This window comes from Camelina sativa, chromosome 10 (assembly GCF_030686135.1).
Source record: "Camelina sativa cultivar CO46 ecotype springtype chromosome 10, ASM3068613v1".
In the NCBI taxonomy this organism is placed as follows: Eukaryota; Viridiplantae; Streptophyta; class Magnoliopsida; order Brassicales; family Brassicaceae; genus Camelina; species Camelina sativa.
The window spans coordinates 5,678,661-5,699,405 of NC_141889.1; the positions used below are offsets into that span (position 1 = coordinate 5,678,661).

Here is a 20,745-nt window from a genome sequence, read left to right on the forward strand (position 1 = left end):
TTCATTTTACACAGTTATATTATATCAAAAACCCTTTAAAAATCGCTTTATTCAGCATTGAACATTTAACAATAAATAAATTGTTAAGAAAAAAAGCCTTGAAACCGAAATAAATAAAAATAAGCGCCAAAGCCTATAGTTGGCCGCCACGTTAATTATCATTTGTATAAATTGACAAGATTTTACTGAATAATTTGGTAACTATGTTGTCCTTAAAAAAGTCATATATAGAAACAAACAAATATTGTATATTTTCTCAACCGGAAAATAAGTTTGTGATTCCCTTTATTTACAGTAGTTGGAATTAAACGTATACTAATTCAAATACTCATTTGGGAAATGAATATATAGCATTTACACATGTAGTAGTATTTTTTGTTTACTAGTTGAATAAGCACTTTAAGGAAAACATATCACGTGACAGGATGTTCATAAGAAATGAATGCAATTTGCACGAAACAGCTCAAACAAGTCGCTACTACATACATATGTCGGTCAAACCTATGTGAAAGTCATGATATATTATTTTTTTAATACTATATTTTCGAAAATGTTTAGTAAAAAATTTGTCTTCAAGTAAACAGATACAATATTAAAATAAAAGATATTTTTCAAACAAAAAAAAATAATAAAAAACTAAAAGAAAAAACGGGGACCGGGTATCTTGGGGTCACGTGATAACGTATATCAAAGAGAGTAAAACCACGCGCTGATTCATCAAGAGGAAAAATGAACACGTGTCAATATGTGATTTGTTTGTATGAATGCGGCGTCTCGTATGGGGAAAAATCTGAGTGAATCAAAATATGTGGCTAATATTATCATATCACTGGGAGAAGTGACGATTTTTGAGAATCTTTAAAACCTCCCAAAAAGAAAAAAAAGAAACAAGTAGATATATAACAGCTAATAAATATTGGAGTAGTAAAATATATTTTATATTTCCGTTTCTCAAAAAAATTCAAACGTCTTAAAAGTTTACATTATTAGTGTTATTTTGATAAACTGAGATTAAGAATGAATTTAATACTTTTTTTTTGTTTCACAAAATTGTCCTACTAAAATTATATAGTATATCTGTATTTCATAAAAATGTCGTTTTATATTTTCAATATAAATTTTACTAATCAAATATCAAATTTAACCCTTTTATTTTATTAATTAGGAAAAAAAATACTTTGTTGTAAAAAAAAAAAACTAGAAAAATTAAATTTAATGTATTAATAAAGTGCTAAGTGCAAAGAGAATTTTTTTTCTTAATATATATGAGTATAAAGAATAGTCGAATAACAATTTTTTATGAAAGATAGAGATTATTATTTAAATATGTTAAATATAATAACACGACATTTCTACGTGAAAACATTTTTTCCCAAGTGTTTTGAATCAATTTTTTTTTTTTAAGTATGCTGAATCTTCACAATAGACGTATTAAAAATTCAAAACATACATCCCCTCTTTAAAAATTTTAAAAGGTATTCAAGAAAAGAATTGTTTCCCTTTTGCTCACCAAAAAAAAAGAAGAAAAGAATAAGAAAAAGGCTAATAATCTTTTTAATATATATTTCTTTTTATGATTAATATATTTTACCAATTATGGCTAAAGCCCGAAAGATCCTATAAAGTAGGATTTAACAGTGACTTCTGAATCTTTCACTTTAAACTTAACTCTCTCTCATTCTCTTTCTCTATACAAATCTCTCTCAAGATTTTTTCACCAGAAGAATCTCTGTTTCTTTTTTTCTTCTTTCGAATCTATTTTTTTTTTTAAAAAGAAAGGAACAAGGTGAAGAAACGAGTGGTGGTGATGATGGATGAGTTTATGGATTTTAGACCAGTCAAGTACACAGAGCACAAGACTGTCATCAGAAAGTACACTAAAAAGTCTTCTGTGGAGAAGAAGAAGAAGATGAGTGATGGTGCTGCTCGTGACTCGTCCTCCAGGTTGGTTCGTGTTTGTCTCATTGATCGTGACGCCACTGACTCATCAAGCGACGACGAGGAGTTTCTCTTCCCTAGGAGACGTGTCAAGAGACTCATCAACGAGATCAGAGTCGAGCCTAGCTCCTCCTCCTCTTCCTCCTCCGGCGACGTCTCCGCTTCTCAGACCAAGGACCGGAAAAGGCTCCCCGTTGATCCTCCTCCTCCTCCTGTTCAAACCCAGAAGAAGTACCGCGGCGTCAGACAGCGACCTTGGGGAAAATGGGCGGCGGAGATTCGTGACCCGGAACAACGCCGGAGAATCTGGCTCGGTACTTTTTCTACGGCGGAGGAAGCTGCCATCGTCTACGACAACGCAGCTATCAAACTCCGTGGCCCCGCTGCTCTAACCAACTTCGCCGTACCACCACCTGAACCAGAACCTGAACCGGAACCGGAGAGCAACATATCGGTTTCGACATCAGAATCAATGGACGACTCTCAACATCTATCGTCTCCGACATCGGTTCTCAACTACCAAACATATGTCTCCGAGGAGGCACTCAATGACCATGTCAAACCGGTTAAACAAGAGTTTCTTGAACCAGAACAAGAACCAATTAGCTGGCATCTTGGACAAGGTAATAATCACACTAATACTGATGACTCGTTTCCATTGGACATTCCATTTCTCGACAACTACTTCAATGAGTCACTACCAGACATCTCCATCTTCGACCAACCTATGTCTCCTATTCATCAATCATCAGATAATGGCTTCTTCAACGATCTCGTCTTGTTTGATAGCAACTACAACACCGGAGAAAACTGCTCTTCCGATATCAAAGAGATTGGTTCAATGTTCAACGATCTTGATGATTCTTTGATATCCGATCTTTTACTTGTGTGATATTATTATTTTTCCCATTACCAAACTCCGGTTCGGTTGCAAATATCTCCCTTGTGAGTCAAATTTTGTCTGAAGTTTTTTGATAAGATTTTGTTTTTTGTTTTTTACTTTCCTAGTGTTTAATGATTTTGTTGAGAAGTAATTTAATGTTTGTCGTCGGCTTGTAAAACAGTTTTGGAGAAATATTGGGGAAAAATAAGTAATTAGTTAAGATATTAGTATTGTTGTTCTTGTCAATTTCTTTGGGTTGCACGAACGTGTTTATGGTGTTATTATTGTGTTTTATTTATTTTTTTGGTTTAAATGAGTTGATTATAAAAAGCCAAACTAAAATTCTCTTTGGCGAGACCACACGAGGAGGCGCAAATCACGCTAGTGACCGGTGGAGCAAGTGGCTTTTGGGTCAGGTCTAAGTCAGTCGGTGCTCCTTTTGCCTTTTCCTATATGGCTTATTAAAAAAGTGTGGGTTTCGTGTTCTGACGCTGGCGGTAAATAATACTACTATTTACAGAAATAAGGGATCAAATTGGAAACTATCCTTTTCAGATATAAAATTTCTATGAATGAGTCTTTGACTGAAATATATATTTTACTAAATATGATTTTTAAAACGAACATATTCATCGTTGACTGATTCTCTCAATCAAATCAATTAGTTTTGAATAATTCGTCACTTTCTTGTTTTGCTATATATTTTCATATAGACAAAAAAAAAGAGGTAAAATGTCCTCAAGTAAAATTAGTGTCCAAAATTACAATGAAAACCCAACGAGAATGGCTTCCAATTCCATATATAGATACGAAATATTTGGCCGGATTTTACATATTTCGGTTTTACTCAATAACTGAATTTGTTTAAAACTTTGAAAATATTGATTTTCAGATCCTATAAATCTGTTAAAAAAATCATATTTGTTCCGAACTTCAATATTTTCTTGTAAATTAACCCAATCTTCATTCCTATTTACGGGGTAAATACATGAGTTATGTCCTTAAGATATTTAAATCCAACACCTAAATTTCTTTTTCAACGCATATATTCTTAACAACCAAATCATAACAAATGCCAAACATCATCACAAGGGAGAAGCAAAAGGTATGAATAATTATGTCCCAAACCATATGAGATAATTATGTTACAACTTACTAGGTAAGGGAGTTGAATGAGTACGAAATGTTGCACTAGTGTAAGAAATAATAATCCCAGGCGCCTCTCCACATGTTGTCTTGTACCATATATCATTACTATGTTTGAACTCATACGGTATATACATTTTAGCACCACATTTTTTGTGCCTAATAGTTAATATATACAAACAAACAAGAAATGGCTATACGCTAAATAGGTCATTTTTGGATTTTGTCTACCGTCTCTACTTTCACTAAAATTATATTGGAGATCTAAATCTATTTGTACAAACTACAAGCCCCCTTCGATGGGAGAAAATGTGATAAATTACTTCGTCAACGGTATGATCAATGAAATTATGAAACCATAGCCAACCCATTTTAAAATTATTGCGGAAAGTATATAGGAAAAGAATTTTTACTTTTCGTAGACATGCAGGGTGACTAAATTAGTTACTATTTGTTTGTAAACTAAAACAGGTGGTTACATTGGTCAGGTGTTTTCTCTTCTGAGAAAAAAAGTTCTTCATTTACAAAGTGGCCACATAAAAAGGTTTGACATACTAAAAAGCTTAGTGTTTCGTTTGGTTTATATACCAGTTTTATATTAATGCAAGGTCAGATAGTATTGTTGTTCTCTTTTCTTATCAAGCATAGTATATTATTGTCAGTTTTTCAACGTGAATAAAATCAAATAAGACGTGTTCACTATATGGATGCGCGTAATAGATGCAAATCTTTATCGAACCTTAGTGGTTTGCAGCATTTTATGTCGATACCAAAAGTTCAAATTGAAAACATCATGATTAATCAAGTTAAACTGTTTTAACTTGTTACTGATTGAGATGCGTTACTATTTTTTTCCTACTTCTTTTTGTCTCATCTATCTTCTAACTCTTTTCGGGGCCTCATTCATGTAACGTAATCATGTTCTAGTTTATTTGTGCATCAAAGAAGGTATTAGAAGTCTCCTATTTTAATGTTGACTAATAAAAGCCGCTTTTTTGTTTCTTAAATGTTATTTTGTCGGGTTATATCATAAAAGAAGACTAATAAAAGATATGTGGAAGAAATCTATTAGAAAATACTATAAAATACATAAGACAGTGCCGGAGAATAATAGATGACATCGTCAAAGAACTTTTTACGCGGAAAAACAAACTTAATGTTCCACAAACAAAGACTTAGAATCCATCGCCAACTAAATCTGGATAATATGAATAATATTTTACACTTGGTCGGGTTACAATTGAGGAAATCATAATAGTTAATATTTATATCTAAGAAGGCGGAAAAAGGCTATTTCCTGCCTGTACATGCTAATTTATATGTGTACAAATTATTAGTGTCAATTTTTACTTATATTTTTGTAAAATTCAAATTTCAAGCTTAATCATAAAAAGTAGTGCCAATTTCAAAATCAACATCAATAAATATTAGTCAAGAACTAACTTAGATGACACGTGTTTGAGAAAGTGGCATTAAACATCAAAACGACATCGTATTGATGCTCTAGTTTCATTTAAAAAAAAAAGGTAACTTCCAAAGGTCAAACCCTGATTCATAGACTTAACCAACTGATCCAACAAAGTTAATCGGTATGTTGGGGAACTTTTATATTTATAACTACTTCTACTCGCGAGAATCTCCACCTTCTTCCTTTCTTTGGCATCTTCAATGGCTGCTTTCGCCGGTTCTTACTCCATCTAGATCCACCTCTGTTGGTCCAGTCGCTGATTATTTTCGTTCATCGTGGTTTCCCAAGATTTGTTTTTTTACTTCTTAATTCTTTTGAACTTTTGAGATTCTCTGTTCCTCTTTGATCATCATCATTATCATTATGGTTTCTGTTTTCCGGTCAATTTTGAATGAGGATATCAAAATTATCAAAACTAGAGAGGTTAGAAAAATTTGATATGTTCGTCTCTCTTAGCAAGCAGATATCGGTTCATATAGAGGAGGGAGGAGGAGGAAGGAGGAAGATCGACGGATATAGTTATAAGCATAAACGTTCCCCACTATTTCGAATAACTCTGTGGGATCATTTGGTTAAGTCTTTGATATAAACATCAATACCCCAGGGTTCAAGACTATGTAGTTACCATTTTATTTTAAAACAAAACTTACAACATCAAAACGACGCCATTTAAATGCAGCTCTTGACTTATATTTATTAAGGGGAAAATGCCAAAAAAAACCCGAAGTTATTTCTATTTGAACCTAAAATAATTAGAGTTGTTATTTTCATACACACGATTTTTCAAGAAAATCAAAAATTCCAGATTTACCCCGATTATCTAATTAATTATTAATTTTTAATTTAAAAACTCTCGGTTTTTTGTTAATCATATCAAACCGAGAGTTAACCGGTATTTAATTACTCTTTAACCGTTTCTTCAACCTTCCGCTATCGGGTTGGATATTTTTCGATCCAGATGGAGCAGACTCGATCGAGGAACAATTTTGGGTGAGTTGTTGTGTTTATTTTTGTTTTTTTGGATCATACAAGAAATCCGACTCAAGTTACCCATATTCAACATCCAAAGCGCCAAATCTTCCAACTTTAGCGACTTGTTGGTGAATTTGAGTTTTGAAAACCCGAACAAGATGATCAAATGGAGGTGTGAGAGCTCTTCTACACTACTACTAATCAACAACAACAATATATAGGTGTGAGAGCTTTTAATGTTGACTAATAAAAGCCGCCTTCTTAAATGTTAATTTGTTAATTTTTATTATATAAAGTTGGGTTTTGAAAATTAGTCATTAACAAGATTTTGACATGTGTCAAGTTATCAATTTGAGATTTTGACATGTGTAAATATTTAATAAGAAGAATTTGATTACAACAAAAAGAAAATATTTTGTTTTAAAAAATATTAATAAATTAAAAATATAATTATAAAATTTTTCAGAATTTAGAAAAACAACTTTTTTAAAAATAATTATAAGGAGATTATATATATATATATATCTATATATTTCATAACATTCGAAATTATAATATTATTTACTTATTTTTAATTTTAAGTGATTAATTATTAAAAAAAATAGAAAAGAATTAAGGAAAATATACTTTTAATTATTAATTCTAAATTTTGTACTCACTTCTATATAATCAAAGTTCGCCTCATATTTAAATAATTTATTCAAAAACATTGCTTTCAACTTTTTTAATTGAGAATATATTTTAATGGAAAGGTAAATTCTTATTTTCTTAATCCAAAATTTTCTATTACTTTCTCCTTTTTCAGTTGGGAATAGGTAAGATTAATAAGTTAACAAAAAAAAAAAGATTAATATATGAGTCTTCTTTTTCTAATACTGTATTTTAAAATTTATTGTAGTATTTTTAGATTGTTTTAATTTATATTTTAATCTTTGAATGATTTGGGATTTATATATTAACATGCTTATGATTTTCTATTGTTTCTTTAATTATGCCAAATTAATTTTCTTTCAATTTCTCAACCTTGATTGGTTGGTCATAAACCCTTTTTTTTTTTGCAAACATAATTGTTACCATTATTCATTCAATCCCAAAGGGAGATAACGAATAGAAGTTCATCAACCTAATGAATTGATAAAATAAGCTAATCAAACACAAGTGTACAACAAACATAGATAGATAGATTGGAAAAAAATAAATCGTTGTTGATAGATCCATAGGAGCTCAAAGACTTTGACACCCTGGTTTGCGGAAATGTTTAAAAGAATTGATTTAGCCACATACGTCACCAAAATCCAAAATGCACTTATTTTTTCGGTTAAGGGTCTTGAGAGAATTTCATGATGGGTGACCTTTCTGGAAGTGATTGTCGAAATTGTGCGAGTTAGGACAAAACACAAGAAAAGAAAATTTGTAGATTTGTAAGGTCGGTAATCAAGTTTTTAAAGACTTCCAGACGTAACAAACCGGTCATCGAATATGGGTTGGTCCACAAGCCGGAAATAGATGTAGGGCCCATGGATTGAGAGTAGACATGGGCTCACTAAACAGTGTGGCGGTTGAAGCGTTACAGAGTCAGAGGCTACATCATGGTGTGTCAAAGACACCTTCACGAATATATTGAGAAATTTATCATTAGTTACTATCAAAAGATTTTGTGACGATTGAAAAAGGTTTTGACGTTTATTGGTCGTCGGAGCAAGCTATTTTGAGATAGCAAAAAGATGTGAAAATTTTCTCTCCACACAGGATGAGGGCAGAGCCGAGGTTCTCTCTATTGTGGAGAAGGTTGGACACAAGGTTATCTACCCAACAGAGGAAGGTGGAGCAGATTGGACGCAAGGTTATCTCTCCAAGGGAGGAAGACGGAGCCAAGGTTCTCTCCATGATGGAGAAAGTTGTACGCAAGATTTTCTCCATAAGGGATGAGGGCAGAGCCGAGGTTTTTTCCATGGCGGTTATACATTATTGTGATGATACATCATTGATTAGTATATTATGTTATCTATAAACACATTAAACTTACTATTTTACTTTCATTTTGGCATAATTACTATCACGAATAATTGAAAAATTTAACATTAGTTACTGTCAAAAGATTTTTTTGTGAAGTTAGAAAATTGTTTTTAATTTCATTGGTTGTCGGAACAAGCTATTTTGAGATAGCAAAAAGACGTGAACATATTTTTTCCACATAGGAGGAGGGCAGAGCCGAGGTTCTCCCTATGGTAGAGAAGGTTGGACACAAAGTTATCTGCGCAAGAGAGGAAGGTGGAGGAGATTGGACGCAAGGTTATCTTTCCAAGGGAGAAAGGCGGAGCCAAAGTTCTCTCCATGATGGAGAAGGTTGGACGCAAGGTTCTCTCCATAAGGGATGAAGGTGAAGCCGATGTTTTCTTCATGGTGGTCATACATTATTGTGATGATACATCATAGATTAGTATATTATGTAATATATTTTTTATTCAAAATGTTTTTTGAGCCAACAATTTTAGTAATTAAAAAACTATGCAGAAGTGAAAGTAATATACTTGGCTTAATGTGTTTATATAGACAGTTTCTAGATGGTGATAAAGAATATTTTTGTAACATACAAAAGTACATTTAGGTATAAAAAATATACTTTTAATAGTAACATACATAAAAGATTTGTAAATGGATATAAATCAGTATATTGTAACAAAAATAAAATTTATATATAACATACAATAAATTTTAATGATTTTAAGTTCATTTATAAAACTTTAAACATTCCCGAGGAAGGATTCATAATAATTGGACTGTGAATTGAGACAAATACAAACATATAACTAGATGAATTGGAGGTCAAATCATGAATTATGTGTTCATCCATTTTCAGTCAGATGTAATTTAGATTTTGGAAAGCTTTAATTTATGGCTTCGTAGTCTTATCGAAGGGATATACCAAATGAATTAAGAACAAAATTGTCATTCTGTTTAGTGATGTAGAATTTTGAGGATCTTTGGAAAGACTAAAAACGCTTACATTTAGATGGCTTGAATCAATGGTTCTCTTAACTCATTCTTATACATCACATAAAATGAAAAATGTTAGTAGCCATCAAGAATACAATTATACTTAGAAAATATTTAGCTAAAAACTGATTGTACTTACTCATAAATCAATGTAAATATATTTAGAAAATATTGATCTTGATATATCAAGAAGACAATTATAATCACACAAATTTCGTCGAGAGATGCATGGATCTAACAATCTAAGGTAAGAAAGAAAAGAAAAAACAAACGATTTTAGTAAAGAAATTAGAAGTTATATTAAGCTATAAAAGTATGATAAACAATAGTAGATGCAAAGAGAACAAATATGTGTTTTATGATTTTAAGAAAGTCGTACTGTGTTTTGTGTTTGGTGATTGTAATTGGGATTTAGGTGTAGAATATATATAAGCTCATAATTAATTCGGTAATGCTTTCTTCTCCATGCCCAATTATTAATTTTCATTTTTATAATGTGAAAATATTAAATGTTAGTGACATAGCCTGTAAAAAAATTCTAACTTCAAGCCTTCTTTACCAAAATTGTTAATATAGATTTTACCCCCATCTAAATTTTGCATTTTAACGTGTTAGAAAAAAACAGAAATTAGTGTAAATCCCTAAATTTTTGGTATTGGCTCCGCAATTGTATGGAAAGTTCTTGAACATTGACGAAAATCAGCAGATATATATAAGAGTACATCTTGGAAAGCTATTCAACTTTAAATCGGATTCTTAATGTCTATTTATGGAAATTAGCCTTCAATTTTATGAATCACGGTCACAAATGCGTATCATTAAAGTTTGAAAGTTTACGATTATCAAACTTTCCACTTTGCTTCAAAAGATTACGCCATAATAAGATGCAAAAATCATGAGGAAAATTGAATGCATGAACATGACCCTCCTCCTATAAATCAGAACCTTCTACTTATAAGATACATATCAGCCCTAAACGCCAAGAAAACCACACACGCACACACACAAAATATATACATTGATCAAGCAAAACAATGAATTCTTTCTTGTGCTTTTTGCTTGCCATTGCATTGTGTCTTGTATCGAGCAATGCGATCTTTGATAAAAACACCGTACATTTCAAAAATTCTCTTGGTCCGAAAAACATTCTCAAAATGGATTGTGTATCTGACGAAAACATCCTAGGCTTTCATTACTTAAGTCCTGGACAAGCCTACGATTTAACTTTTCATGATAGTGTTTTGAAGACTAAAATCCTTTGTGACATGTGGCAGGGTCCTCATTACAGATTTCAGGCATCTTTTACGGCATATGAAGGAAACTATCTCATAGTTCGTTATGGTAGAAATGTTTTTTGGGATGCTAGAGAAGATGGAATATATCGTTCAGAGGGTAAAGAAACGCCCAAATTAATGTACAAGTGGACTAAAACCGGCTAGACATATGTATTCCCTCGAATGAAGTTGGATTTAGATCATTTTTCTAGTATGTTCTTATTTTTTTTTTCTTATTTTTTTGGGACAAATTCTCTATTATGTCTTGTAAGGATTTTTTAACCTATTAAAAACAAGTTTAATCATTGCAATCCCATTTATTGAATATGCACACATCCATATATGTGCTAATCTTGTCGTGCTTAGATATAGATCGCTGATTCAAAAGATCAATCAAACGGATTACAACGACAGATATGAGATATGAGTTCAAGGAACTCTAACTTTAGTTCAACAATGTAGGAATGAATCAACAAATAGGATTATTAAGTTGATGAAATCACCAAACAGCCTTCTTCTGTTTTTTTTTGTGCAAAACCAAACAGCCTTCTTATTCCATGAAATCAAGAGATTATTAAGCTGCCTTGTCTTACAAGAAATTAGATTTGTTTAGGGTTAATGATGATTTCAACTTTCAAGATTAAAATCAGATCTACTTAAAGATTCAATAAGTAACGGGGAAACTACAAAAATTTATGCCAAAGACAAACAAATAAACGGGGAAAGATAAAACAAACTAAAGTGAGACATGTAAAGGATACGAGACATCAGACGATAAATTGTCACAAGATCAGGACGAAAGAAGAAGAAAAAAAAAGGAAGAAGAGAATAGGTTCTTCTTTGATACGAGATCAAAACACAATCACAAATCTGCTAATTGTTTATAGTTTTTTAACTAAGAGCAGAAAAGAAAAATAAATGTTTGAGAATAAGAATTAAAGAAGTTTTTTTTTTTGGTAATGCTGTAAAGAACGCTGAAGAGATTCCAAGACTGAAGCACATATTCAATTACGTACTAAGCCACCAAAATATTGAATCACAGAAACACATTCTCTTGTGGACTTGTTGTTTCAGTAGAACGTCCTAGAAGTTGTGCGAACATTTCAATTACTCTTCTAACTAGTGCCTCAGATAAGTGATAGAGGTCTTAGGTTCTTGTTAGGTTTTGAAACCGTAACCTCTTAATCACTTCAACAAACACCAATAACCCGGAATGAAGACCTAGATGAGCACCTTCTAATGACTCAATCGGAACTAAGATCGAAACTCATAGCGTTCTTCATCGTGATCGGTAACAGTAACAGACTAATGGCGTCTGGAAACAACTCATCAGCAATGCATTAAAGAGACGATTAGCACCTATCAATTATTTTATACTTTTAGACCCCTCAAATGCAAACACTCTAGTCATACTCTAGCGTCTTTCCAATCTTTAATTTAGACTTTCTCTACTCAATAGTCTTCTTATTTCTAGAGAAACTCCTCCAATCGTATCAGTTATGCCGTAGACATTCTCTAAAACTTTAGACTTGTAAATGGGAAACAAAACTCCACCGATCGTATTATTTATACTTGACGCAAAAAGAGACTTTTAGCAATCTTTTATTTATTAAACTTTGAAAATAACACAGTACATTTCAATAGTTCTCTTGGTCCGTATAACATTCGCATGATTAGTTGTGTGTTGGACCAAGACATCGTAGACTTTCACTACTTGAAAATTGACGGAAAATCTGCTAATTACTTGGTGAGAAAACATATTACACGATATATATGGAAAGTTCTTGAATATTGACGGATATCAGCAGATCAAGGATGAATAAGGATTATTACCTTATCGATTGTTCGGATTCTAAATGTCATTTATTGAAATTAGCCTCCAATGTCAGAGATCACGGTCACAAATGCATATCATTAAAGTTGAAAGTTTACTATTATCAAACTTTTTGTTTTGTTTAAAATCATTACGCCTTAATAAGATGCAAAAATCATGAGAAAAATTGAATGCTTATGAACATGACCTCCTATAAATCAGAACCTTCTACTTATCAGATACAAATCAGTCCTAAACGCCAAAAAAAACACACACACACACACATATACTTTGATCAAGCAAAACAATGAATTCTTTCTTGTGCTTTTTGCTTATCATTGCATTGTGTCTTGGATCGAGCAACGCGATCTGGGATAAAAACACTGTACATTTCAAAAATTCTCTTGGTCCACAAAACATTCTCAAAATTCATTGTGTGTCGAACGAAGACAACCTAGGCTTTCATTACTTAAGCCCTGGACAAACCTATGATTTTAGTTTTCATGATAGTGCTTTAAAAACTAAATTTAATTGTGACTTGTGGCAGGGTCCTGATTTCAGATTTCATGCATCGTTTACGGCATATGAAGGTAAAGTTATCATTGTTCGTTATGGTAGAAATGTTTTTTGGGATGCTAGAGAAGAAGGAATATACCGTGCAGAGGATAAAGAAACGCCCAAACTAATGTACAGTTGGACCATCTAGAAATATTTGTCCCTCAAATGAAGTTGGATGCATATTATTTTTCTATTATGTTTTTTTTTTCACAAATTTTCTATTATGTTCTTGTAAGGTTTCTTTACCTATTAAAAATAAATTTAATCATTGCAATCCCATTTATTGAATATGCACACCTCCATATATGTGTTAATCTTGTCGTGCTTAGATATAGATCGCTGATTCAAAAGATCAATCAAACGGATTACAACGACAGATTTGAGATATGAGTTCAAGGAACTCTAACTTTAGTTCAACAATGTAGAAATGATTCAACAAATAGGATTATTAAGTTGATGAAGTCACCAAAGAGCCTTCTTATTCCGTGAAATCAAGAGATTATGAAGCTGCCTTGTCTTACAAGAAGTTAAATAAGAGTCAAATCACTTTTTTTTTTTTTTTTTACTTTCTACCTGTGTAAATCTATTGTTTATGGAGCAAATATATATGTAGGACAAAAAGAGAGTTTTGCTTGGCTTCTTCTTCGTTTTCTTCTTCTTCTTGGTGTTGTAGCGTTTTAAGTAAACAAGCACCTACCATTAATTCATGAACTTCCTGCAGTTTGGGGCTTTACATAAAAACATGACACCTTGAATTCCTCTGGCACATCGTTCTTAAGAAGTTAAGTTCCTAAGTTCTTAAGAAGTTTAAGAGGCAAAACACATTGTCTATCAGAAATTCCTCAACAAGTGACTACAGCAAAAATGATTCCAGATACAGTGAACATACCTCCATTCTATAACCAGCTCGGGAGGCACACATGGCGTGATTTTACGTAGAACACTTGCAACACTGAGTACACGAGCCGTGTATTCGTTTGCATATTACACATACAGAACACTTTTACCACATTTGACTTGCCAAAAATTACATATCAAATCCTATTTCTCAATTCTTTTATCAGAAAAAAGGTCTCATTCCTTAGTAAAAGATCATATTCTTCACAAATGGGCATTGTTGCAATCATCATCTTATGTCTTCCACTAATCACACTAAGCCAACCTATGTCTGATGAACGATAAAGCCGACATAAACCGGATTAAACATTTTAAATAGCCGGTATTAATAACTGGACAAAATTCCGGCTCATATGAAACAAGGGCTTGGAGGACTGAGCCTGTTTAACTTATTCTGTTAATTTAAAGAAAAACAAACTACAACCTAAAGCCGTATCCACATTCATGTGTTATGTGTATGAGATTTGTGACTTTGTTGGGTCATGATGAAGCGTGGTGATGCAAAACATACTTGACCACCTCGTAGAAGGAAACCACTATCCCTACCGATGGTCCTGCACGCGCCACTCGTGGACCCATTCCCATGAACAGTCCTCTCATCCCTCCATCCCTGTGTGTATGTATTTGTTGTTATGTCTTATTTCAATACAAACACAGAGCTTTTGACATATAAAAAATTGGAATCTTTCAAATATCTATATACATACCTCCAAACCTCTACTAGTGTCTGTCGCGTCGTCATTATCAACGCCCTACCAGGATCCTTCTGAATTAATGGCAGGGACAAACATAAGTAGGGTCTTAATAAGTAACTAGACAAGTTTCCAGATGGAAAGCAAACAAACCTCTATCTGTCTTCTTGTTCTTGCAACGTCAAGAGGACAAGTAGTAGCAGCAGCGATACTTCCAGCTACAAAACCAGTAGAAAAGTTTGCACCGAAAACACCAAGAAGATTTGTATCATTGCCCACAACTCCCAGAAGCCTTCTTCTCATCTGTACCAAAGGGGAAGGTCAAACCAATTCACTTACCTGGGTTATGTAATTTGGCTTAAACTGCTTTACAAACATCTCTCTGCATTGTAAAATGTTTATAAAATGTCAAAAATCTTACTGCCTCGAGGGTCCCCCACAAGATTGCTGAGAATGGAACATCACGGGCAAGCTGTGCACCCAAGCCTCTATAGAGCACACGGTAGTTGTGCACTGTAACAGGGAAAAATGTATATTAAAGACTAAACAAAACAAAAACTCTGGCTCTTCAATGTCCACACTCCACACGCATGCATCTTTGGTTGTGATTGCTAATTAAATGGTATGCCTAAGACTAAGAGAGGGAAAACTCTACTTGATTATACATGCGGTAGAGATTATGACTTCAGGATATCAAATATTTTGGCATTTCTGTGGCTTGAGATGAAAGAAGAAGTAACTTACAACTACTTTCGAAGTTATTTGCTGTCCTGACTTCAGAGACTACACCAACTAGAGTTTTAAGAACTCCCGGAGGCTTCATACCGCTTTTTGCTTCTTTGAATGCCTACTTAGAAATAACAGTAAATAGAATATTACTCGCGAGTCATTCATAGAAAGAATACACACAGACGAAAAGCACAACACACGAAAAGCATAACACACGTCTAGAGTTACAAGACTAAACACAGACGAAGTACAAGCCAATACCTGCATACGCGTTCTTGCAAGGTCAATTGGATAGCACACTGTACAAGCTAACGACCGCGCTAGGGACCCTGCCACAACAGGCACACACCATGTCGTAGCAGGAGCTTTCTCCCGAGATAATATTTCCAACCGGTTCCGAAACAAATCATAGAATGGGAGATACATCCCAACCTGTGCAAAACTTAAGAGTTCAGTAATCCATAAGTCTATCCAAACAAACAAACAAATCCCGCAACTATAATAAACAAAAGAGCATACCATGGGCACAGCTACGGCAAGACCAGCATTAGTCCCTCTCCAGAGTCGTGACAGGCCCTCCTGCATCAGTCCTTGCGTTAGGATATAGAGAAATAGGAAGATTCTAGCTAAAACCATACCACATACCTCAAAACAAAAACCTCAACTAGCTAACTATATCATCTTCTTTTATCTTTGCGAGACTTGAAACAAGATATAAACAAAATGAGTTCCACAAGCTCACCTGTCGTATAATCTTGGTGAAGACATCAAACGTTCCTTTGTACTGGAAACAATCCGGCGGGCAAATAGAAACAGTACCTTGAACACCAGCCCGTGAACATGAAGGAGAACATCTCAAGTCTGCAAACATCTGAACCGAAACACGAAAAGATTTTACAAAAACTGGGCAGTGAAAATATAGAAAGTATCAACCTTCAAAACAACTCTCCCACAACAACAACAAAGACAGAGAATTCAGACACATACCATGTTTGGTCCAAAAAATGCCATTCGTCCAATGGAGTTACTGAGTGGGTGGGAGTAAGACAACCCGGCGGCTTGAGCTTGCAATCGAGTCTGATAAACAAATGACAGTACAAAAAACATTCAAACCCCTCGCCGGCAAAAACAAAAAAAGTTCCCCGGCGGCGAATCAACACAACAACTTGAAAAAAAATCTCATACCTTGACAACGTCGAGAGGATTTAAAGTAACGGCGGACAAAACCGCAGCTCCGGCGGCCGAGAGAACCCTTTCCGTAAATCCTAGATCGTTCTTCGACGAACCCTTGTCCAACTGAGGCGGAGAAGCTATACCAAGTCTTCTCACATCATCTCTAATTCCATCAGTCGAATCAATGATCGAAAAATCACGGCTTTCTATAGCCGCCGGAGACGAAGACGACGACATTTCAGAAGCAACCCAAATATTCTCCGGGCGCTCTGCCTCTACCATGTTTAAGATTCGTCTTCTGTATTTTCACCCGAGAATCCTCTCGGTAGAGAGAGTTGTAAAGCAGAGATTTTTGATTCAATCAAAAAGCTTCGATTTGAAGCTAATAGGAAAATTTCTGATTTTTTTAGGATTTAGAGGAAAAGAGGTTTAATTTTCCTTTTCCAGATTCCTTGGAGAAGAGGGAAAAAGGAGAAACAAGAGGAGAGAGGAGGGGGAAGAATAGGGCAAACCAGAGCCACAAAGGAGCTAAACACTGGAGACTTCAGTGGGTAGCCACACAGCAGAAGAAACCCTACAAAACTACTCAACGCGGCGTTTTTGGAAGATTCTACACGCCTTTAAATCTAACCGAACAAACCGAGAGATGTCGATTTCGGTTTGGTTTAACCAATTGAAACATTCAACCAATACCAATTAGGCTTATTGTAGTCAGCAAGTACAAAACTTAATCAAGGCCATTGAATTGAAGGAAAGAATTTTCGAATTTGTAAGAGGCTCTCTCACCACCATATATAATGCTTTCGCTATTGTACTTTAAGGCTTTAACAAAAGTATTATAATTTGGTGGTGAAGAGGCATAAAGAGTGGCGATCAACAACGTGTTGATTTGAAGAGCCCACCACGTAATATATTTTCTGTACCGACTCAAACCGTGTGTTTAACTTCTTCGGTTATGTTAAACCAGTTGAATAATAGCGAAATTAAGGCAAATCAGAGCCGGTTCTTTTTTTGTTCTGTCAGCAAGTTTGGGTCTTTTGCGACGGCCATTGAATTTAGAATTTTCGATTTTTCGGGGCTCCACGACTTTTATAATTCTTTCTTTTGTTGCCGTGGAAGTAATCTGGTGGTGAAGAGGCATTAAGAGTGGCAATCCACGTGTCCTTGATTCCACCAAGTACACCTCGTTATGTTTTCTGTACCGACTCCAGGCCGTGTGTTTATCTCCATTTTTTCTTTTATGTATTTATTTAATGGTTGGCTGTTAGATGGACTTATTATTGGTCACTCGATTTATATTCATTTTACATCAAATTTTCAGAATCGTGAGGTGTTCACATATTGGAGAGAGAGAGAAAAAAAAAAGAACTTGTCAATAGGTGGTATCAAACTAAGAGCTATCATTCGCGGATTTTATTATGGCACAAAAAGAATAAAGACAAATCATATGGTTAGGCACAATAGATGATGATTCGAAGACTCTCCACACTAGTCATGGCAATACAAATCCAGTTACGACATCAGTCTAAGAAAAGCACCAGACAAATCGGAATCGGTGGCTCAAAATTATAAGATAAGATTAGCAAGAAAAGCCTTCATGCGTACGTCGACCAATACAAACAAAACAATAGTGCAGGTTCATCACAACGTGGTTGAGTCTAATGCAATCCCATTTCTTGGTTGGATCAGATTATTCACTAATGGTTACGGTTACTGCTATTGCTATATATCGTCATATTGTGTCTCCACTTATTACGTATACGTACGCTCCGAAAACACATGTATCAAGAGGAAGATAAATAGAACAGTAACTTGATCATTTGAAAAACATCAGTCAAAATTGAAAACGTAGTCGAAGTAGTGCTCTATATATATATTCTCGACAATCGAATCATGCTTTTAGGAAAAAATATGAATAATTAAGTTCTAACAAAGAAGATTTAAGGTCACTATTATAAATCACTATCTTGCGACAGGAAAGAAAAACACTATCTAGAAAACGAAAGTATCACATTCACACTATCTAGTGATCAAAAGATGACACAGTTTGTGATATTTTCTTACCATACTTTTATTTCAACTACTTTTACTATTTCGAGAACGCAAAGATAGCAATAAACAATAAACTATCTTCACCTTAAACCAAAAAAAATATAGCAATAAACCGAAGAAAAATGCCAACGATAAACAAAGTGGACAAAAAAAGATTTATACAATGGATTTGGCAGCTTTTTGAGGCAGTCATTATCAACAAACCTAATCCACAAAGCTCCTTTTACCATTTTTTGACTTCCATGCCTATTGGTTTGTAGAATTACAAAATTTGTAGGGACCGATCGACGTCTAGTATGTAAGACAAAAAATGAGTTGAGTCCATTACTAGAGAACCATCAAATGGCTCTTTTTTATTTTCTCTATTTCTTTTGTACTATACAAGAGTATTATATATGTTTAATTTCCATTTTATTTTATATTGAATGAAGTTGTATCTTAGTTTGTTTTTTTAACGTACATAATATACTTTTGATTGGTCGAGAAAACCATATAAGTTCCAAGAAAAAAACCATCATGTATTCTTGAATTTGTAAGAATACAATAAAAATATCAAACACAATGGAAAAATATCTAGGATAATATGTCATGATATATTATTATTATTTAAATAGATGATAAAAGAAGAATCTTTTATAGAAACATTTACAAATTCCAAATCTTATCAAGTTCAAATGATTTACAAAAAAATCCAACAAAATGGAGATAGGAACAAAAAAAGATAGCATAGACTTACAAAAAACACATCACCATTTATAAAAGGAAGATTATTTGAAAAAAAATGTTCATCTCTCCTTCACCTTTGGAAGCTTCTTCTTCATCCATTTCCCTTTTTTTTTTTTTTTGAATACTTTCTTACCCATCCCAATCATACTGTCTCTATAGATTCTGATCCTAGACGCTCAGAGACATCTGCTAAAGATTTGAGATTGCATTGAATCAGAGCCTCTACGAAGAAACAAGTCTCCTCCTCTGTGTTACCTTCCGGCACGTCCACCACGAACGACTCAATCACCAATGTCCCTGCTCTTCCCTCTATCGTCTCGGCCGGGTGCAACGAAATGATTGAGGAATAGTTCTGCTCGGCCGGATAAAATAACAGATTAAGCTTAATACAACAAAACCATAAATAATTAACCTTGTCGGGAAAACCACAAATAGTAAGTACGTACCTTGAGTCTGTGATCACCACCGAGGATTCTAACGGAGAGGATGTGTTGATCATCATCAAGAAACTCTAACCTCTCGGTGCTTTTAGTAGCTGGTAAACCAGATCTCACATCAACTTCTCTAACAGTACCAATCTCAAGCTTCTTTCCTTGAACCACACACCTACTAATAAAAGGTTTGTATTTTTGTGGTTGATCGAATCTCCTCACAAGTGACCACACCTTTTTTTTTTACAAACACAACATAAAAACAGTAATTAAACATCTCAAAAATCGAATCTTTAACGGTACAGCAGCATTTGAAAAAGAAAAAAACACTTGCGGATCTGAAATCGATGAGAGAAAGGTCAAAACTTACGAGATGAAGAGGAGCGTTGATATGTTTTACAAGCGTAGAGCTGCACTGATTCCCTAAAAGCTCGTGACTATGGTGTCTCTTGATGTACTCGCTCTCCATCTCGTCACCGTTCATCATTCTTCTCTCACACACCCAATAGAGAATAACAGAGACAGACAGAGACAGAGAGAATGAAAGAAAGGAAAAGAAAAAAAAAGACAACGTCGGAGATCTGATCCAGAATATCGCCGGTTATAGATTGGTCGCCGTCTTTGTGAAGCAGTGAAGGAGATAATAAATAAAAGAAAGAAAAAAAACAGAACGACCCCAACCAACCAACTAAAACTGGACTCTCTCTCACTCCGAATGTTCGTACTTATATATATTTATAAAAGACGCATCTGATTGGACAGAAACAACTTTTTTGCACTAAAGACCAAAACCAAGTTGGGGTCGGGGAGACAGTTTAATAAGCACCTGCTATTTAAAGGTTATCACGGTACTGCCATTTTACATGTCGGCCTCTCTACTCTCTACTCTCTCTACACTCTAGTAGTAGGAGGATTAGGATGAGGATTATGAGGATGCTCAATGCTCATTCATTTTAACCTATCTGTATTCCCATTTTCCATTTATGAGAATTGTGA

At 34.1% G+C, this 20,745-nt stretch overlaps 2 protein-coding genes and 3 pseudogenes across 4 annotated transcripts; 3 read left to right on the forward strand and 2 right to left on the reverse strand.

Moving 5' to 3' along the window:
• Positions 1-1,627: 1,627 nt before the first annotated feature.
• On the forward strand, positions 1,628-3,053 carry LOC104717430 (ethylene-responsive transcription factor CRF4 pseudogene; annotated as a pseudogene). The gene has a single exon (XR_015568160.1). The product of XR_015568160.1 is annotated as an ethylene-responsive transcription factor CRF4 pseudogene (transcript).
• Positions 3,054-10,265: 7,212 nt separating this feature from the next.
• On the forward strand, positions 10,266-10,844 carry LOC109126807 (S-protein homolog 9 pseudogene; annotated as a pseudogene).
• A 1,954-nt stretch (positions 10,845-12,798) lies between these two features.
• Positions 12,799-13,197, forward strand: LOC104720091 (S-protein homolog 9 pseudogene; annotated as a pseudogene).
• A 907-nt stretch (positions 13,198-14,104) lies between these two features.
• On the reverse strand, positions 14,105-17,391 carry LOC104717431 (mitochondrial carrier protein MTM1). Of its 2 annotated transcripts, none has more exons than XM_010434987.3 (10): positions 16,553-17,391; positions 16,355-16,444; positions 16,110-16,238; positions 15,887-15,946; positions 15,629-15,799; positions 15,383-15,485; positions 15,060-15,151; positions 14,792-14,941; positions 14,654-14,712; positions 14,105-14,556 (listed from the first exon to the last, which is right to left on the reverse strand). In XM_010434987.3, exons 1-10 carry the CDS (start codon positions 16,820-16,822, stop codon positions 14,427-14,429), a joined length of 1,254 nt encoding a protein of 417 aa, XP_010433289.1. In that variant the 5' UTR covers positions 16,823-17,391; the 3' UTR covers positions 14,105-14,426. The 2 variants fall into 2 exon arrangements, with proteins under 2 accessions (XP_010433289.1, XP_010433290.1); XM_010434988.3 differs by having other exon boundaries at positions 14,654-14,709; positions 16,553-17,324.
• Positions 17,392-19,207: 1,816 nt separating this feature from the next.
• LOC147935837 (abscisic acid receptor PYL10-like) lies at positions 19,208-20,684 on the reverse strand. The gene is made up of 3 exons (XM_087468297.1): positions 20,120-20,684; positions 19,765-19,983; positions 19,208-19,670 (listed from the first exon to the last, which is right to left on the reverse strand). The coding sequence occupies exons 1-3, from the start codon at positions 20,234-20,236 to the stop codon at positions 19,461-19,463; spliced, it is 546 nt and encodes a 181-aa protein (XP_087324423.1). The 5' UTR covers positions 20,237-20,684; the 3' UTR covers positions 19,208-19,460.
• Between the last annotated feature and the right edge of the window lie 61 nt (positions 20,685-20,745).

Coding starts and splice junctions, on each gene's coding strand:
- LOC104717431 (XM_010434987.3), bottom strand. CDS start 16,822: ATGGTAGAGGCAGAGCGCCCGGAGAATATTTGGGTTGCTTCTGAAATG. Junction 15,486..15,628: donor TTGCAAGAACGCGTATGCAG/GTATTGGCTTGT, acceptor ATTTCTAAGTAG/GCATTCAAAGAAGCAAAAAG. Junction 15,152..15,382: donor AAATAACTTCGAAAGTAGTT/GTAAGTTACTTC, acceptor TCCCTGTTACAG/TGCACAACTACCGTGTGCTC.
- LOC147935837 (XM_087468297.1), bottom strand. CDS start 20,236: ATGATGAACGGTGACGAGATGGAGAGCGAGTACATCAAGAGACACCAT. Junction 19,984..20,119: donor TCAACGCTCCTCTTCATCTC/GTAAGTTTTGAC, acceptor TAAAAAAAAAAG/GTGTGGTCACTTGTGAGGAG. Junction 19,671..19,764: donor GTGGTGATCACAGACTCAAG/GTACGTACTTAC, acceptor CCGGCCGAGCAG/AACTATTCCTCAATCATTTC.